Below are 19,271 nucleotides of genomic sequence, written 5' to 3' on the forward strand. Positions count from 1 at the left end.
TCTTGAACCAGGGAATGTGAGAAAAGCAAGATTTTGTATACATTAATCTGAAGAACTTGTGTATGATGGGTTGGAGAGGAGAGGGACTGGAGACAAGGACACCGGTTGATTAGGAAGCTGTTGGGATAGTCGAGGCCAAGCACTGAGTATAATAAAGAGAAAGGCTGCAGCTAGGCTACATGGGGAGGAGTTTGGGCATAGCTAGGGCGAGAATACAGAGACATGAAGGCTTGAGCCTGAGGGACTGGAAGAAGCATCTGTGTATATTGTATTTATACAGATGTGTCTCCATGGGGCCGGGGGCGGGGTGGGGGGCGGTGTCTATGTAGGTGAGAACAAGTCTTTGACAATATTTGTGAGTAGCCTGGGAGTGAAATCAAATCTGAACCGTTACCCACACTAAGCTGTCACACGTAGCCCCTCAGTGATAAAAAAGATCACATCTATTTTCTCATTAATCCTCACACTAGGAAGGGAGGGGTGGATGGATGAGAGAACCAAATCCTGGAAAAGAATAGAGACTTGCCTAAGGTCACACAGAGAGCCAGATTCAGGGAGACATTACCACAGCGTCCCACCTCACAGCCCAGAGGGCCCCCCAGTAACAGTGAGCTTCAACCAATGTTGGACTGGCTCTCAGGCATGTCAAAAAGAAAACCCCAGACCCAAAATGGCATCACTTAGGCCAAGTCACCAAACCGGGGCTTAATACCTTACCAAATTGCAGTCTCAACCTCCCCCAGAAATGTAAATCTAATTCCTTAATCAGGAATTTCCTGATAAGCACCAATCAGGTAATCTTGCCACATGGGTCCTTTCCATTTGCTGCCCACCCCCCTCAACGTGCAAATATGCACAGTGGGCATGCATGCCCACATCACACACCCCCAGCCCAAAATGTAATCAGCATGAGAACCACACCACCCCACCCCGCTTTTCTAAGGGAAAGACCTTGCCCTGAACAATTCTTTCTTTTGCTAATAACCTTCTCGCCCAACCCTCCTTCCTATAAAAACCTTCCATCTTGTACAACTCCTCTGAGCTTCCTTCTACTTGCTACTTTACATCACTAAATAAAGCCAATTAGATCTTCAGATTTACTCAGCTGAATTTTTGTTAATAGAGGGGAGCTCCTGCACGCTTCCCTTTAAGACCCATGGGCGATGGGGGTACATTTTCTTTTCATTTCCACTATGTCCTATAAAATATACTACCATGTGGTCACATGGAAACCATTGTCCCTCCAAGCCACATACGCTGCTCTTTTTTTGATGGATATGTATTTTTATTTTATTCACCCAGTGGACATTCAAAGTCGGAGTCAGACATGAAACTTGAAAGGTTTTATTTCCTAACTACAGACAGCTTTAAGAGGCTGACTATCGGGCTATCAGCGCCTGAGCGAGGAGCACACCCAGGCAGGGAGGCGGCAGGAGGGCAGGCGAGGGAGAGGGGGGCCTTAGGGTCGACTCCCCCCCCCCCCCCCGCCCCCGGGGACAGAAGCCTGGGGCCCCGCGGCGCCCTCACTGGCCCTTCTTGTGGGCGTTCTTGATGATGGCGTTTTTGAACAACGTCACCAGGGGGGTCTGGCTCTTCTCGGAGGTCATGAAGCCACCGTAGCGCTTGTCCTTGGGCGGGCTGCCCCAGCGGAAGTGCTCCATCTTATAGGTCCCACCGTCCTTCTTCTCGGCCACCTCGGCCTCCGTCAGCAGGCCGTACTCCAGGTCGGCCAGGGCCGCCGCGCCCTCGGCCGGGCCCTCGGGGCCGAGCAGCGGCTCAGGCCGCTCCCCGGCCAGCTCCCTCTTGAACTCGAGCGGGAAGGCCTCGGCCGACTCGTCCTCGGCGCCGTTGGGGTACACCTTCACCGGGCGCCGCTTCTTGCCCACGGGCTTGCCCCAGCGGAAGTGCTCCATGGAATAGGAGCGCTTGCCCTCGCGCGGGCCGGGCTCGCCGCCATCGCCGCGGAGCCCCGGGCCGCCCTCGGGCAGCGGGGCGCGGCCTTCGCCCACCGCGACCTCCTCTTCCTCGCGCTTCTGGCCCGCGCTGCTGTTCCGGCGGCCAAACCGGTCCCAGCGGAAGTGGCCCATGACATACTTCCGGGGGTTCTCGGTCAGCGGCTGCTCGTCGCCGTTGCCGGGGAGCACGGGTGTCTCGGCCGAGAGGTCGGGCTTGCAGGCCCGGATGCACGCCTGCGGGGAGGGCCGCGGGCGCGGGGCGTTAGGGCCGCCTCATCCGGCCGCCCCGTCCCCCACGCTGCGCCCGCGGCCCTCAGCACGTGCGGGCAGGACGTAGGAGCTCGGCGGCGCCCCCTCCCCCCGCCCTCGGCCGAGGACGTCTGCCCTCCCCGCCCTGTTGGCGCCCGCGGGCGTCCTGAGACTCATCGCCTCTTTTGTCCCCTGTACCCCTTGGTTCTTCTGCCTGGCAGCTACAACAAATACCCCCATCCCATTCGTTGGCTTACTTATCCCAGAGCTTTGGTGAGCAGGGTCACTGTCTTACCTTAAAATGATATATAGGAATTGATCAATAAATGGTAAATGGGTGGTATTTGTTGGCACTTAATGAATATGGAATAAATCAAATAAATAAGCATGGTTCAGTTTGAGTCTGAGAGGGGCACTGGGCTGAAATTTGGGGGAGAATCTATTCATGTGGGAGGAATAGAAGTCTGGCCTCTGGAGCCTGTATTTTCAATAATGCCCTCAACCTTTCCCCAGTGATCTGCACATCTAACTCATGCCCTTACCCCAGCCATCTCCCTGTATCATGCCTCAAAAATTTTCCCATGCCATCTGGCACTTTCTTTGGTTCTTTCAAGTCTTTTGAGCTGATCCAGTACTTTCCCCAATCAGTGAGCTTTGCGAGGGAGTAGTTCACTTCCCTGTCACCTCACTCTGACTGGAGGGAGGGGTAAACAGCCAGGATTATTTCCATTGCTTGGGTCATGGAGCATATGTCTCTGCTCTCTGTAAGCAGACAACTCCACTACGGTACACATATGCCTGAGAAAATGACCTATAGGCTGCAGCCTTGAGTTTTCAGTTACTTGGGACTGCAAAGGAGGAAACAGAAGGATCCCACCCACTCTGCTGAGTTGGGAATTTCATACTCCGGGGATTTGGAATTATGACACTGCTGAATATTAACAGTGGAAAGTAAAAACTATCTCATACTCCTCTCCTCTGGACACAAAACGAAGCAGGAAGCTCAGAGAGGTAAAAGGACCTTGGCAAGTTTCCACAACTCTTCAGTGGCAGAGCTGGGGTAGAACTCATGGGCTCTGACCGTGGTCACACCTCCTTCCCTGGGGGGCTCTCAACAGGGGAGGCTATGCAGTGGGTATTTCCAATCAAGGGTCTCTTGGGTCTTTCTCTGAACTAGAACTGACAGCATTCCCTGGGCTCTTTCTTTCTATTTTATATTGTACATGAAACCTGCTCTATGTTTTTGAGTTCTCTCCCTTCACCTTAACTAGCTTCTTCATTGACAAAACACATAGAATGTAGTGATGTACGTTCCACCCTCACCAGGAAGGTGCTGGCAGCAGGACGGAACTTAGTCACTGACACTGGCAGTGTGTCTTTGAGTCCTTAACTTGGTATAATTTCTCATTTATGCCTCCCAATAGACACACACACACACACACACACACACAATTCCAGCCTGGCACAAAGGGCCTTTACATGTTTCTGGAAAGACTGCCGGCCAGTCCTCTGGAAGAAGCATGAGACATTTGGCACCAGTTAGAGGAAAATGGCACCTGGGCTTTTCCTTCTCCCACTACGACCTAGCTGACTTTGTAATTGGTAGTAGAAAGGGAACGAAAATGTCAAGTGATATGAGGTTATTTAAAAAGGAATAAAACGTCTAAAAGATTGAAAATGTAGAATCCATAGAGGGAACAATTATTATTGCTGTTACTGTCATTGTTATTATTTTAACGGCAATATCTCTAAATAGCTTAAATGGAGTGGGTCATCATACAAGAAGACAGGGCAGGAAGATAATCAAGTAGAAACTGTGGACCAGACCCATCTCCCTGAAGCTGCTTCCTCCCCTCCTTGGCTCAATTCTGACTTCACCTTAGAGATCTGTTCCTACCCTGCGCTGAGTTACCCATATCTCTGGGAATGAATTTCCCCTTCCCCACACCCCTTTCTTTTGTGCTGTCCCAGTCCCAGCCCCAGTCCCATCCAATACCCAAACCAAGATGGCGGCCACAGCCCACATACCAGCAGGTTACTTTCCGTGGTGAGGTCCTGACACTGGCTGCTTTCCAGGCACCAGCCACTCACTTCCACAGAGGCCTGAAGCAGCAAGGCCAGCAGCAGGGCCCCTGGGCGGCTGCAGCATGATCTCGGCATCTTCCAGGCAGGCTGAGGCTCTGCGGAGGCAAACAAGATTGGTGGGACCCCTGCAAGGAGCAGAACAATGTTGGCCACTGACCAGGAAGGACTGTGAGCCAATATTAACAACACACTCACTTGTGGAGCTCAAGGCTTTTTGAGGACAGGAGCAGTTCAAGGAGAAGTTTGGTGTGAGTTGTGGTGGAGAGGAGGGGAGAGGGACCTGGGTAATCTATACGCAATTTCCCCTTTGTCTCCTGTTAAAAATCAGACCCCAAAGGAGGTTAGGGCTGGAAGCTATTTTAGGGATCATTTGGTCCAGCCCTTATTTGAGAGATGGGGAAACTGAGGCCCAGAGAGATAATAATTCGGGTGTTCATGACAACTAAGGCTAAGTTGTCCTGTTTTCCCTGAACTTTCCTATTTCACCACCTTCATGAAGCCATAGTTCTAACACTCCAGACCAAGGAGTAACTTGGGAAAGACAAGGGACTCTGAAATTCCTGCTCAAGATGGTCTATTCTCTTTCTCATCCACTAGGATCCTATCATTCTTCGGAAACTCTTATTTCCTACGAATAGTAAGTTTGCATAAAGGCAAATAAAACCTCTGGCCAATTTGGCCAAAACCTCAGCCAACCTAACTGATGTCCTGTGATCCACAGATCACTCAGATGATCATTATTTCTCAGATTCCTGCAGCTTTGAAGATATTTATTTTTAATGCAGACCCCCATTCTTTTAAAACTGGCTCAGCTTCAGAATACATTACATATTGGACCCCCTATTGTTCTCTGAGTCTCTCAAACGTACTCTGAAATAGCTGGACTTGAAGATACTATAAGTGTATAAGAGAAGGAAATGGACACACAAAACAGAAGAGAACTACCCACCCCCCATTGTGAACACCCGCCAAAGACACTTTTGGAGAAGTCAGAAAGTACCTCTCAGCAGATGCTGAAGTCAAGAGGTCAGGGTGCAGTAAAGAAGGGAGCACTGATGCTGCCTTTGCCCCCTGTGCCCAACACTTTCCCCAGCCCTCTACTTCTCCCACTGCCATGTCCCCCCTTCCCCAGGTCAGCTTCCAGAGTTGACCCCAAGTTTTATTATTAGCTCACCACCAACCCACAATCATTTTGGAGTTCAGAAGATCTCAGCCAGCTGGAGAAAGAAACCTAATTAGATGAGAAAAGCAATTCATATTTAGGTGTGGATGACTAATTTTCTTATCTGTCCTAGTGGACATTTGCATTTTAAAATGTTGGCTTAAAGCAAATCTCCTATTTGCAGAGGGGTGGCCAAATCTTTTTTATAGAGAAGGCTTTGGAAATGAAAGTTCTCTCTGGCTTTCATTGTCTAGTTCGGAAAGCCATTTCCTTTTCTTTGCCCCACCCCCATTCCTTCCCCCCAAAGCTGAGCCAGCTCAGGGCTCCCTTCTTGAATGATTGCCAGGCACAACTTGAGTGTCTTCAGAGCAGCCATTAGATGGCGCTGGCAGCCAGTCAGCTGGGCCATCAGCACCTCAGGTTAAAGGGGCAACCAGGAGAGCATTGATCAACCTTGGTGTCCAGTCTTGACCAGGGGCAGGCTGTTCCCGTTGGAACATTTTGACGCTCCAGTTCAAGAATGGAGCCCAGACTTGGTGGGCAAAGCAATTTAGATTAAAGCTCTGAGACTACACAGCACATTTGGGTCAGAAAAATATTAAGATTTACAAGAGAGGCAGAAAAATGGTCATTACATATCACTGTGGGCAAGTGTAAAATAACATCTTAGTAGAGAAAGAAGCAAAATCATACAGATCTGGCAGTCCCCTCAACTACAGTTCAGTTCTCCTCAAGGCTGGCCATTCTGGGATAATTTCTCTTTTCCTAAAACCTACCTCATGATTTCAAGCCTGCCTGAGAAGCCCCAGAGAGCATTTCTTCTCTCTCTACCCCAGTGGCTATCTGTGTTGTACAACATGGTAACAGTCACACTGCCCACCTTCTCAGAGTTCCATTCTACTGCAAAAAGTTAGTTTCCTGAAAGCAACTTGATTTCTTTTTGCTTATGTTTATTTTCTATTTTTCTATAATGAACAAATATTACCTTGTGTCATTTCTTTCAAGCAATAAAGTAATAGGGAGATTCAAATCTTGTGCTTTTTGTAAGTAGGGATAGTGTTATAATATTATTCAATGATTGAAAGCCTTGGAAAAATAAATAGAAATTTGTAATTTACTAATCTTAACATTAACCCCATAACAGAACTACACTTATTAGAACTTCATATGTGTAAGTGAATTCTCTTTGAGCTAAGCAAAACATTGTGTTTTTCAGTCTAAAACTGCACACTGGTCATGCCCTTCTGTAAAGATTAGATGAGCAGAGGTGCAGAGTTTTCTCCTTTCACCGTGATACACACGCATCAAGTCCTAAAACAAAAGTGTCTAAGGAATATTAAGTCATTAAATAAGGTGTGATCTGTGCATATGTTCACAATTGACAAAATAAATGCACACTCGTACTTTCTTCCTTGGCTTCTTCCAGCCATTCTGTGAGAACCACCACCTCCCCATTTCTATGTGAAAAATTGGGGGGATCCAAATGCCCTGCAGACTCTCCCTCCTTCACTGAAAACCTCCCTTGCCTAGGCCTCCAACAGCTCGAAGGGCTGCTTCCGCCCTGCAATCTAGGGTCTTCGGGAGAGAAGGTCCACTCTGCGGTCCCATTGAGGGCACACACGGAGGGTGGTTCAGAACCTTGGACAGTTCCCACACGGGCCACCTCTTTTTAACCCCAGCTGGGTCTCATAGAAGAGACCCGTGTCTGGATCGAAGCTCAGCCACATCGGGTGCGCTAAGGTGGGCAGAGAAACGAGGATTCAGGGGTCTGAATCTAAAGAAATCTGGAATGCAGGGAGTTTATTGTAACTTCTAGCCTTTACTCTCCTGCTCTCATTTCCAACGTTAATTTGCTCTACAGTACATGATATCTTTTAAGAAGTGACACCTACCCAAGAAAATCGAGAGGAAGAGGAGGAAAAGGGCGGGGCTTTACCGAGATCTCCCCCAGAAGGGTGTAGGAATCTCGGGGGTCCTAGCAGCCCAACCTTCCGGGGAAAACGCGGTCGCCGGCTCCTAGAAGGCACCGCTTTCAGCGTCGCAGCCGTTCGCCCACCATCCGGAGGCTGGCCCTCGCCGCTCGAAAGTTTTCAAAGAACTCAGGACCGCAGCGAGCCAAAGGCTCCTCAAGTCAGCGATGCGGAGCCGGGCGAGAGCATCCCGAGGCCCAGGGGCAGGGGGTTCCGGGGTAAGAGCGAGGTTCCGTGCCGCTGCGCCCTTACCTGTTGCGGAGAGGCTGCGCTCTGGGGCGACTCCCGCTGCGCCGAGCGAGGATGCTCGGCGGCCTCGTTAGGTCACTTTTCTTCCTTCCTTTCTCCTCCTTCGCCGCCCGCCGCCTGGTCCGGGTCGCTCTCCTCGGTCCTTATATACCCGCGGGGTTCGCCCGGGTGGGCAACGGAGGTGAACTTCCTGGCAGCGTAACAAGCAACTCCCCCGACCATGAGAAGGGGGGCCGCGGAGCTCAGGAGGGGGGTTTCCAGGTAGGGGCTAGCGCAAGGGCAGACATGCCGGGAAAGGGGGCCGGGTCTCTGCCCCCGGAGGCTGGAATTAACACCGTCCTGCTGAAGGGCGCACCTGGCAGCCATCAGGAAAGAACTTAATTAAGGATGGTGTTGGGTCTCCATTTCAGACGAGCAGGCAGCTTAGCACCCCGGTGTGGGGTAGGCCTGGAGCTCCGGCTGAGGTCGTTGAGGAGAGGGTGAAGTTACTTGTGTGCGTGCTTGGACGGTCATTTGCCTCGTTCGCACTTGGAGGTAAATATCCCCCAAAGGAAAGTACGTCTGTAATGCCTCAGATTTCCCCATCGTTTGGAAACTGTGGTGAAGATGTCATGGGGAATCACAATCCCTCTGTTCCAGCTTAGGGGTGCGGGGGCGGCGAGGGGCTGGTTGGCGGGGCAGGGAGGGAGGTGTAAGGCGAGCAGAGAAGGTCAGGTGTCACTCACCTGAGGCCCAGGGAATGTTGCCTTCTTGGAGGTGTGAAGGCAAGTTGCACTGCCCTTCCTGGGCCTAGTCCAGAGCAGGCTTCTTCCTGTGCCCCAAACCCCAAGGAAAAGGTGCTGTTAACCTTTTACTATTAATGGGGAGGGGAAGGGGGTGAAGAGCAGCTGAAGTACTTTCCCTGTGGCCTCTACCTTAACCTGGAGTAAAGGAGAAACAAATTGTGAGGAGTCGTGGGGGTGAGAGGGAGTGTTGGAACCAAACTGAGCTTCAGATCAAGGTGCTTGTTTTATTTTTTATTTATTTTTTTATTTTTCAAGGTGCTTGTTTTAATCTGCCAATTGCAGGAACTTTCTTTATTCCCAGCCAGAGGTTCTTTCGGACTCCTGCACTCCCGTGAGAATTCCTGGTTGGTGACATTGGCTTTCTACTCCACAATCCTTTCCTTTTGGGACACAGGGAAAATCTAAGCTCCTAAACAATAAACAAGGTACTCTATCATCTGGCCTCACCCTCTTTCCAGGGTCATCTCCCACCTGTCCATCTCGCATCTGGCACTTCAACCATCCATAACATTCCCATTCCCGTAAACACTACTTTCTCAAGCTTCCATCTCTTTGTCCATGCTTACTCCTACAACTGGAACATCTTTTCCTCTCTCCAGCCGCCCAGGAAAATTGGACTCCTGCATTAAGATTTATATCATCCATCATTACCTGTTCTCTCAAGCCCTCCTTGGCTACTTGTGCTACCTGGGACATGAAACATGGCTTTCTCTGTTCTCCAAAGAATCCCATTCCCATCCCATCTGTACATGCAGCCTTTATTGCTGGAACAAATTCCATGCTGTCTTCCATCTTCTCCCTTCCACCCACTCTTGCCCCCCCACCACCAGGCTTGTGAGCACTCTAAATCAGACTGTGATTTTATCTTATGTTTCTTTGTATTATTCGTCTAACTTTAAGAGGCAGCTGGTGGTAGCAGAAAGGCCAGGCCAAGAAAAGTTCAGATTGACCCAGCTCCTGTCCTTTGTTAGCTGAGTTCTTAATTACATGCAGCAGAACTGAAAGACCATTGAATTGCATTTAGAATCACTGAGCAGGTTGGGGAACCAGGATCCAAAAACGGGCAGGGACAAAAGTTGGCTGGAATCATGACCAAATCAGGCTGCTGGCTGGATCCAATTAGAAAGAAAATCAGATCATTACTGGGAACAAGAGGCCCCAAGTAGCACTGTCAACACCATAGGCATTGAACATACTTCTATCATTTCTATCCCCAGAATAAAAAGAAGTGGGAGGCTGCAGATGCCCAATTGTCCTTGCTTCTGTAGCACTAGCTCCTCTTTGAAAACCTAGAACAGCTGCCTTTGATTGCCTGAGATGATAATATGATTTTTCCCCTTTATTGGTATAATGTGGTGAATTACATTGTTGATTTTTAGTGTCACACCTACCGTATATTCCTAGATTAAGCTTAATTTATTATGATGTGTTATCTTTATATAGCACTGGGTTTAATTTGCTAATATTTTATTTAAGATGTTGTATCCATATTTATGAGATTGGCCTGTAATTTTCCATTCTTGTAGAATTCTTGTCAGATTTTGGTGTCAAAATTAGGCTGTTCCTTATAAGACAGGCTGGAAATCTCTATCCCCCCATCTCCTCCATTTTAATTATTTGGTACAATTTGTATACAATGGTGTTTATGTCTCCCCTAAATATTTGGGATAATTCATCAGTGATACCATGTTTGTTTGTTAAATGGCTTTGAATTACAGATTCAATCACTTGAATAGCACTATTCTAATAATCTATTTCTTCTTGTGTCAGTTTTAGTAAGATGCATATTTCTAACAATGTATCCATTTCATCTAAATTTTGTAATTTATTGGCTTAAAATTATTTATTATATCTTCTTATTATCTTCTTAGCATCTATGGAATCTGTAAGTGTGGTCTCCTTTCATCTCTGATGTTGGTAATTCATGTCATCTCTTTTTCTCTTGATTAGTTTCTTAGTTTATCAATTTTATTAGTATTTTTAGAGAATCAATTTTAGTTTTATTGATTTCTCTATTGCATGTACACTTTTATCTATTTCTGAAATTTCCACCATTACTATTTTTTTGCTTTCTAGTTCCTAATTATTTATTTTTTATCCTCTTTTTTTTTTTTTTTTTTTTTTAAGTAGGCTCCGCACCCAGCATGGAGCCAAAGCCTTGAACTTACAACCCTGAGATCAAGACCTGAGCTGAGATCAAGAGTCAGAGGGTTGGGGTGCCTGGGCAGCTCAGTCAATTAGGTGCCTGACTCTTGATTTCAGCTCAGGTCATGGTCTCAAGATTGTGAGATTGAGCCCTGCACTGGCTCCGTGCTGAGCACAGAGCCTGCTTAAGATTCTCTCTCCCTCTCCCTCTGTTCCTCCCCACCCCATGTGTGCTCTCTCTCTCTCTACAAAAAAAAAAAAAAAAAGCTTTAAAAAGAGTGACACTTGGGGTGCCTGGGTGGCTCAGTCGTTAAGCATCTGCCTTTGGCTCGGGTCATGATCCCAGGGTCCTGGGACCGGGCCCTGCATCAGGCTCCCTTCTCCGCGGGAAGCCTGCTTCTCCCTCTCCCTCTCCCACTCCCCCTGCATGTGTTCCCTCTCTTGCTGTGTCTCTCTCTGTCAAATAAATAAATAAAATCTTTAAAAAAAAGTGACACTTAACCACCTGAGATGCCCAGATGCCCCTCTCTTTTATCCTCTTGAGTTGGACATTAAATGAATGGTTTTACTTAGACAATTGATATTCAACCTTTATTCTTTTGGATATATGTATTTATGGCTATAAATTTCTTTTATTTTTTTATTTTTAAAAAAAGATTTTATTTATTTATTTGAGAGAGAGTATGCATAAGCAGGGGGAGGTGGGAGGGAAAAGCAGATTCTACACTGAGTACAGAGCCCTACACAGGGCTTGATCTCACGTTCCTGAGATCATGACCTGAGCTGAAATCAAGAGTTGGTCTCCTAACCAACTGAGACACCCAGGTGCCTCTATAAATTTATTTCATTTTATTTTTAAAGATTTTATTTATGTATTTGACAGAGAGAGATAGCAAGAGCAGGAACACAAGCAGGGGGAGTGGGAGAGGGAGAAGCAGGCTTACCCGAGCAGGGAGCCCGATGCGGGGCTCGATCCCTGGACCCTGGGATCTTGACCTGAGCTGAAGGCAGACGCTTAATGACTGAGCGACCCAGATGCCCCTATAAATTTATTTTAAAGTATGGCTTTAGTTTCACCCCACAAGTTTTGCTGTGTTGTATTTCTATTGCCATTTAATTTAAAATATCTTCTTACTTTCTTTAAGAAATCTGGACTGACCTATGGGTTATTGAAAAGTGTTCTGCTTAACTTCCGAACATTGGGCATTTTCTAGTTATGTTCTGAAACTAATGTTTAGACTGATTCCCCTGTGGTCAAAGACCATGCTCTATTTTATTTCAGTGCTTTGAAATTAGTGTATATGTGTAGGGCTGCTTAACAGATGAGCATGTGGCCCATTTTGATTAATGTTTCATATGCACTTCAAAACATTATGTATTTTATGGTTTCTTAAATATTCTATATCCTTTCTAATTATTTGTCATCTTATTTTATAAGTTATTGATAGACGTGTGGTTTTAAAATCGCCCCATTATTTTTGTAGATTTATCTACTTCTCCCTTTAGTCCTGGCATAAGAACAACTCTTTCTATAAATCTAATGATGAATGTGGAGCGGTGGTGGAGAGTAATATAGGATCAAGATAAAGGTAGAAGAAAAATACTAGAGCATCATTACATGCTGATGGGAATAATCTAGTGGAGAGGGGGAAACTGATGCTACAGATGAGAGGGGGAAACCAAATAATCCTAGTCTTTGGTATTAGGAAGATAGGATCCAGAGGAGGAACCTGAACTTTGATCAGTGGAGGGTCTTCCTCTTCTGCAACAGTGGTGAAGGAAGAGAAGGAGATGCAGAGTGGACTTCTGTCTGAACCAAAGCCTTTACCTTTTAACCCAGCATTTCCTGGGAATTATCCTGAAGATGTTATTATCTTAACACTTACACTAAATACTGTTCAAGACTATTTATACAACACTGTTTATGGTAGCAATAAAATGAAGTAAGCTCAACATCTATAGTAGGGTATAATTATAAAGCCATGTAAGGGAATACTTCGAAGCCATTCAAAATAATAATGTAGATGTTTGTTTCTAGACATTAAAAATGGCCACTATGTGTTAAGTGGAGGAAGTATAATAAGATATAGGTATAAATAGAGCTAGAGATAGGAACTGAGGTAAAGATTAAACGATATCAAAGTGTCTGTAGTGGCTGTTCTGGTTATCTAATGCTATACTACAAACCACTCCCAAAACTTAGTGGTTTAAAGCAACACTTATGTTGCTCATAAATCTGCAGTGTGATCAGGGTTGGGCCGGGCCAGCATGTCCCAGCCCTTTAAGCTTGGGCAGCTTAAAGGCTGGCATCTGTAATTATCAAAACCACTCGTTCACATGACTGGTTCCTGGGCTGGAAAGACTCAAACAGCTGGGGGCAAGAAGAGTTGGGGGTCCTCAGACACCCCTTTCTGTCTCTCTGTAGCCTTGCTACATGATCTCTTGTCTGTGGCAGCTTTAGGGGAGCTGGACTTCTTACACAAAGCTCAAGCATGCGTCTGGAGGCAGTTTGCTCTGCCAAGCAGAGGCAGTGGTGGTCAGTAAGGGCCTCCCAGAGAAGCGAAAGCTGAGTTGGGCTGAGCCTTGATACAGTAGGGCACCAGGATGGAGAAAGGAAAAGTCATCCAGGCAGAGGGAAGAGCATGTGCAAAGAGCTCAAGGCAGGAGAAATCCGGTTGTGTTCCTGGAATGCTGGGTGCAAGTGTTGGAAGGAGGGAGAGAACACTGGAAGGGAGGAAGTAGAGGAACTTTTAGGGATTGAGTCAGAAGAACAATAGGACCAGATGTCTGTGGCAGCGAGGAGGATAATCAGAGGGGAAGGAGCCTGGAGACAGCAAGGGATGATCAGAAGTCCAGTGCTCTGCTCCAGGGCCCGGAGAGCAGTCCAGCCAGGAGTGGAAGCAGGGACGGGGGAGAGGAGGCAAAGGCAAGTTCATGAAATATTAAAGAGGTAACATCAGTGTCGGGGAAGGAGTCGTGGACGCCCGCCTGTCTAAGGTGGATGTGGCCGCATGGATGGCACAATACGGTGCCATGGTTAGGAGCACAGCTCTGAAGCCAGACTCCCTGGTCTGAACTCCACCCGACCCTGCTGAGCCGTGGGACTCCGAGCAAACTCCCAACTTCTCTGTACTTAGTTGTCGCATCCGTGAGATGAGGGGAGTGGTTGCCCTAACCCAAGTGGCTGTCATGTGGATGAAATAAAGTAATACATGTAAAGATCTTAGAGCAGAGCCTGTAGATGCTAGCCCTTACCCTTATTATAGAAGTGCTGGCCCAGGAGAGCCCAGCCTGGAGTAGAAGGAAGAGTGGGAGGGATGAAGGGAAAAAGGCAAGAAGGAAGGAGTCGATACAGGGTCTTTGGACAGGGTAAGTGAGGGTTCCTTTAGAGACTGTGAATGTGAGGACCCTGGGCGAAGTGACGCGCCCACGCCTGGCTGCAGGCACAGGGCCAGGGCTGCTTTCGTCATTCCAGCTTTTCACCTTTGAGGGTTTAATTGGAAAAGCAATGTCACCAGGGTGTGAGTGCGTTACAAAGCCAGGTGCAGAGGTGGCCTCCAGGGGAGAGGGAAGAGCAGGGAGGACAGTGACAATGATGGGCGGCTGGGAGCCCAACGCGGGAGGGACACCCAAGGAGGGTGGCCTTGCCCTCAGCCTCCAGGCACTGGCGCCGGGCAAGGGGGGCGGCATTTCTCTGGGAGAAGAGGAGCCTCCAGGAGGAGGCCAGGGAGCAGGACCCTGCGAGGCCCCAGGCGGACCTGCCCTATGCTGCAGAGAGGAGCAGAAAGGAGGGTCCGTGAGAGGGATACAGCAGCGTGGATGGGGTGACCGGACCGGGGCTTTGGGCACACGCTGCCCCAGGAGTGGAGGAGGGAAGGGAGGGCAAAGTAGGGAGAGAGACTAGGAGGAAGGGTCACCAAAGGACCATGGTCAGGCTATGGTCAGGCCTTAGGCTCTGCCTGGATGCAAGTTTTGGGGGGAGAGAATTTGGGCAGGATTTAGCTGGGGGTGGACTGGGAGACAAGGAAGGGAGGGGGTTGGGGGTGGGGAAGAGCTGAGACATGCTGGCTCTGAAGCAGCTCCTGTCCAACCTGCTCTCTGCCCAAAACCAGGCCCCCAGTGGGTGCTCACACTGTGTGGAGTAGGCCGCAAGGTGCCGGTGGGGAAAGTGCTGGCTTGGAGGGCCCAGGTTTGCTTCTATCACTCCTGCACGCAACAAATGGCTACTGACCCCTGCGTGTGCCTGGACAGACCCTCCTCCCCTGTGGGGAATTCAGCTCTAGGGAAACTGAAAATGAACTCGACAATGTTAACCTTAAAAACACACTGCCGGTGATTTCACCAGCAAAGGATAGGTTTATTCAGGAATAAAAAAACAGAATCGCAATCCAGGACACAAAAGCTGCAGCAGAACCATAGACAAGTCTGGGGAACATGAGAGAGGCATTTTTTTTTTTTTTTTAGGGAGAAAAGGGGTAGTAAGTTGGGAAAACTGTTATGAACTAAAAGTACACTGGAGTCAACCGGGAGTTTGAAATGTGCTGGCTTTTCATCGGTGGAGCTGTGGCTCTGGGCGGTGAGGAAAGCTTCTCTCCCTCCAGCTGAAGTAGTAGAGAGGTATCCATGTGCAAGGTCAAGTCTAGGTGAGGTCAAGTTCATCGCTTCCTGTTGGGTATGCAATTGACCACAAGTGGTAGGTCGTGCAGCTCCTCCTGCTGAAACCTCCCAACTCCATTTTAGTGAGGCTTCCCATTATTAATTTTCACATTAATAAATAATTACAAACTGTGGTAAATACAATGAAGGAAACTGAAGAGAGGGGAGGGGAAAACTTCTTAGCAGAAGCAACAGACAGTGCAAAGGTCCTGGGGCAGAGAAGATAAGAGAGTTCCAGGAGCTGCTGGAATGGGAGCAAGGAGAGGGGGGCAACCCTGGGAATGGAGGAACATGAGGGGACAGATCTTGAGGGCTGTGAAGGTCATTAGATGGTGACTCAGATTTTATGCCAAAAACAGAGGGAAGCCAGTACTGGGTTCTGAGCAAGGGAGCAGCGGAATCCACTAGAATTCCTTCAAGAGATGTTTCCAGCTGTTGTCTGCAGAACCAGTCTGAGGGAAAACAACCAACTGCTTCTTTTTGGAGTCAGAATCAACAGGACTTGGAGCAGCTGTGGGAGTAAAGCAAAGGGCGGGTATTTACTTAATTATTTATTTTTCAAAGGGAGGGTTTAAAGAAGGTTTCCAGATTCTGGTCTAAGCAGCTGGAGAGTGAGTCCATGGGACCGTTCAGAGATACTGGGGAAGACTGAAGGGCTCATACGTTTGGAGGAGGAAGTCCAGAGCTCTGTGACCTTGGGCAAGTTACTTCTCTCAGCTTCTCTGGGGACATTCAAAGCCCATCTCACTGAGCTGAGGAGGATTCTTGTAAGACTCCTGAGCGGGTGTGAGAAATGCTAACTATCAGTAGATTCTTGTCAATGGAAACACGAATTCAGAACTCCTCTAAGGGGGTAAAAAAAAACAAGAATTTCTCCACGGGGAGCTTGATGGGGGTTGGGGGGCAGACGTAGAGTTAGCCTCCAAAAAGGGACCCTGAAGCCTGGTGTACAGTAAAGGAGAAGGTCCCTGGTGCCCCGATGGCCCGGGAGGGGGGGGTGTCCCACACAACCCCCTTTATGCCCTGCCCCCCCCCCACATACACTCCCAGCCGCAGCCCCTTGCAGCTGGGCCACTTCGCCGGCCTTCAGTTTTACCCCAAGGGCAAAGAGGAATCAATTTGTGCAGAGAATTGGAATGAAAGCGATTTCAATTGACCTTTGAATGGGGTTTTAATTTGCTTTATTACAGCCGAAGGGGCCTCCTGAAGAGACCCTTGAGACTGCCTTTATCCACTAAAGCACGCATTAGTGCGGCAGCCTGGGCCTCCATCCGGATGGGGGGAGCGGGGAGGGGAGGCAGAAGGAGGCCCAGGAGCGGGAGTCCAGCCCCCTCCCAGGAATTGGTTTGCAGCCCCCTCGGGGTCCAAGGCCGAGTCCAGAGTGGGGGGGAAGCAGGGGCAGGGTTCCAGGCCCCAGCTCTGCGGCGGGAGGGCCTTGAAACCTGGGCCAGCACCGCCCCTCGGGGTCTGTCTCCTCTGAGCAGTGGCAGGGAGGGGGCTTGTGGAGCCGATGGCCCCTTGCTCCCACCCAGGCCTGAGGTTCTATGGTTTTAAGCTCATATCTAAAGTCAAACTAGGTGGTAAAAATAGCTAGTTTTATAGAATGTGGCCTAGAATGGGGACACAGAGGCCTGTGAATTCATATTCATTTACAGTCCCACGTTAGAAATGTCACCCACTCTGGGGCACCTGGGTGGCTCAGTCGGTTAAGCATCTGACTCTTGATCTCAGCTCAGGTCTTGATCTCAGGGTCGAGCTTAAGCCCCACGTTGAGTTCAAGCTCCACTCAGTGTGGAGCCTGCTTTAAAAAAATAAGTAAAATTTAAAATAAAAAAAAGAAAGAGTGTCACCTACTCTGTACGGAGGTATATGGCCACACAGAATGATGTGTGTGCTCTTTCATCCACTCCCTTATCCTAATCCTTTTCTTCAAACTGACGGTTTGTTCCTGTGCAATCCAAGTGGACTTCCTGGAGGTGGGGGGTCTTGCTGGAGATGTCACAGACATTAAGGACACACGAAGCTCTCCTATGTGATGTCCCTGCTGCCACTAGTTCCAGACAGAGCCTAGATGTCAGCAGCCACCATTCTGAAGCAGGGATGGTCATAATGGTCCTTTTGTGGGGAAATGCCTTTGTGAGGCCTCCCGCAGGACAGATGCTTTTCCAGAAGAATACAGAGTTCTCTAGCCAGGAGTTGAAGGCAGGGGAGTGACTTGGTGGCCAGGAAGGACACTGATAATGTACATCCATTAGTGCATCACAGGAGAGGCATTCAGAAGCTCTGGAATTGTCCTCCTTCCTCCAGATGCAACAATGGCTACTGTGGAGGGGGCTTGGAGTGGCCTTTTTACAGGCACTCAACTCAGTCCCTATCTCAGAGCCCCACCCGTTGGGGCTCATCTTGTATTTCGTGCCCCGCTCAAAGGAATGGAGGCCCAGAGAGCCCACGCCATGCCCTCAAGTCCTGTTGCCCTGGGAGAGTGACGCCAGGCTTGGGCAGTGCGGGTGCACGGTGACCTGATCTGCCACAGCGCCGAGAGCCCCGTACTCCGCACATGCGCGGGAACTCGGGCCTGCACCCCGGGGGAGGGGGGGGAGTGATGCCAGCGGTGCAAGGACTTCTGGCAGGTAGTTTGATTTGGTTTTTAACAAACTGGCTAACATCTTTAAGTCCAGCTGAAAGTGATGCCCTTCAAAGCATCGTTCATGATGCCTGCAGTGGGACCGGCTGCGGAGCCCTCTGCGGGGAGCTGCCTCCAGGGCCAGTTTCTAAGTCACCCAAAAACGCCCGTCTTTGGACTCCAAAGTCACATTTTAAAAACTGCATCAGTGGCGCGCCTGGGTGGCTCAGTCAGTTAAGTGTCAGCCCTCAGCTCAGGTCATGATCTCAGGGTCCTGGGATCGAGCCCCGCATGGGGCTCCCTGCTCCGCGGGGAGCCTGCTTCTCTCTCTGCCCCTCCCCCTGCTTGTGCTCTCTCTCTCTCTCTCTCTCTCTCTCTCTCTAATAAATAAATAAAATCTTTATTAAAATAAAATAAATAAAACTGTGGTGATGGTGACACAGTCTCTGTGAAGATAATAAAAGCCATTTTACTGTACACTTTAAATGAATGTATAGTATGTAAATTATATCTCGGTAATACTTTATTTAAAGGGGGGTAATTTTTTGAGAGACAAAGACATTGGCCACAGAGAAAGGCATGTGTTGAATCTTTCGACTTAAGAAAAGAGGAGGGGATCCTTCAGATGTGAAGCTGTGAGACCCACCCAGACGTACTACCCACCCCCCACCCACGACTTCTGTCTGATTCGGCTACAAATCGGAGGCTCCCGTGATCTCTCTCCAGGTTGGATTAACTGGCTGACAAGGCTCACAGAACTCAGAGAAACACATTTACCAGTTTATTCAATGATATGATAATGGATACAGGTGGACAGCCAGATGAGGAGACACCTAGGGTGAGGTCTGGAAGAGTCCTGAGCGGGAGCTTCTGGCCCCGTGGAGTTGAGGTGTGTCACCCTCCCAGTGTTTACCCCCCTGGAAGCTCCCTGAACCCCACACTAATAGGATTTTATAGAGCCTTCCTCATGTAAACATGATTCATTATTAAGTCCATTTCCAGCCCCTCTCCCCTCTCTAGAGGACAGGAGTGGGGTGCTGAAAATTTCAAGCTTTTAATCATGCCTTGGCCTTTCTGGTGACCGGTGTCCGATCAGGACCCCACTCAGAGTCACCTCAATAGAAAAAAAAAAAAATGCTCCTAGTACTCTTATCACTTAGGAAATTGCTAGGGTCTTAGGAACAGTGCCAGAAACGAGGGGCAGAGATGTTGTTATATATTTCCTATTATCTCAATAGTATCTATTTCCTATTATCTCTTGCCATTCCATGAGAACCTCCTATAGAAACCTCAGAAAACCCATCCGATCTAAACATGCAAAAGGAAGCAGGGCTGTGAGCTAACACCTTAAGGAGTTATTCGGGCATAGGCAGAATGAGGCAAGAGAATGCT

General features: G+C 48.6%; 1 protein-coding gene across 1 annotated transcript; it reads right to left on the bottom strand.

Moving 5' to 3' along the window:
* Positions 1–1,523: 1,523 nt before the first annotated feature.
* Positions 1,524–4,364, bottom strand: POMC (proopiomelanocortin). Its single transcript, XM_028099288.1, has 2 exons — positions 4,233–4,364; positions 1,524–2,189 (listed from the first exon to the last, which is right to left on the bottom strand). The coding sequence occupies exons 1-2, from the start codon at positions 4,362–4,364 to the stop codon at positions 1,524–1,526; spliced, it is 798 nt and encodes a 265-aa protein (XP_027955089.1).
* Between the last annotated feature and the right edge of the window lie 14,907 nt (positions 4,365–19,271).

The sequence above is a fragment of the Eumetopias jubatus genome, unplaced genomic scaffold (assembly GCF_037043125.1).
Source record: "Eumetopias jubatus isolate StellerSeaLion01/CBP00866 unplaced genomic scaffold, mEumJub1_p1.0 scaffold_9, whole genome shotgun sequence".
NCBI lineage: Eukaryota > Metazoa > Chordata > Mammalia > Carnivora > Otariidae > Eumetopias > Eumetopias jubatus.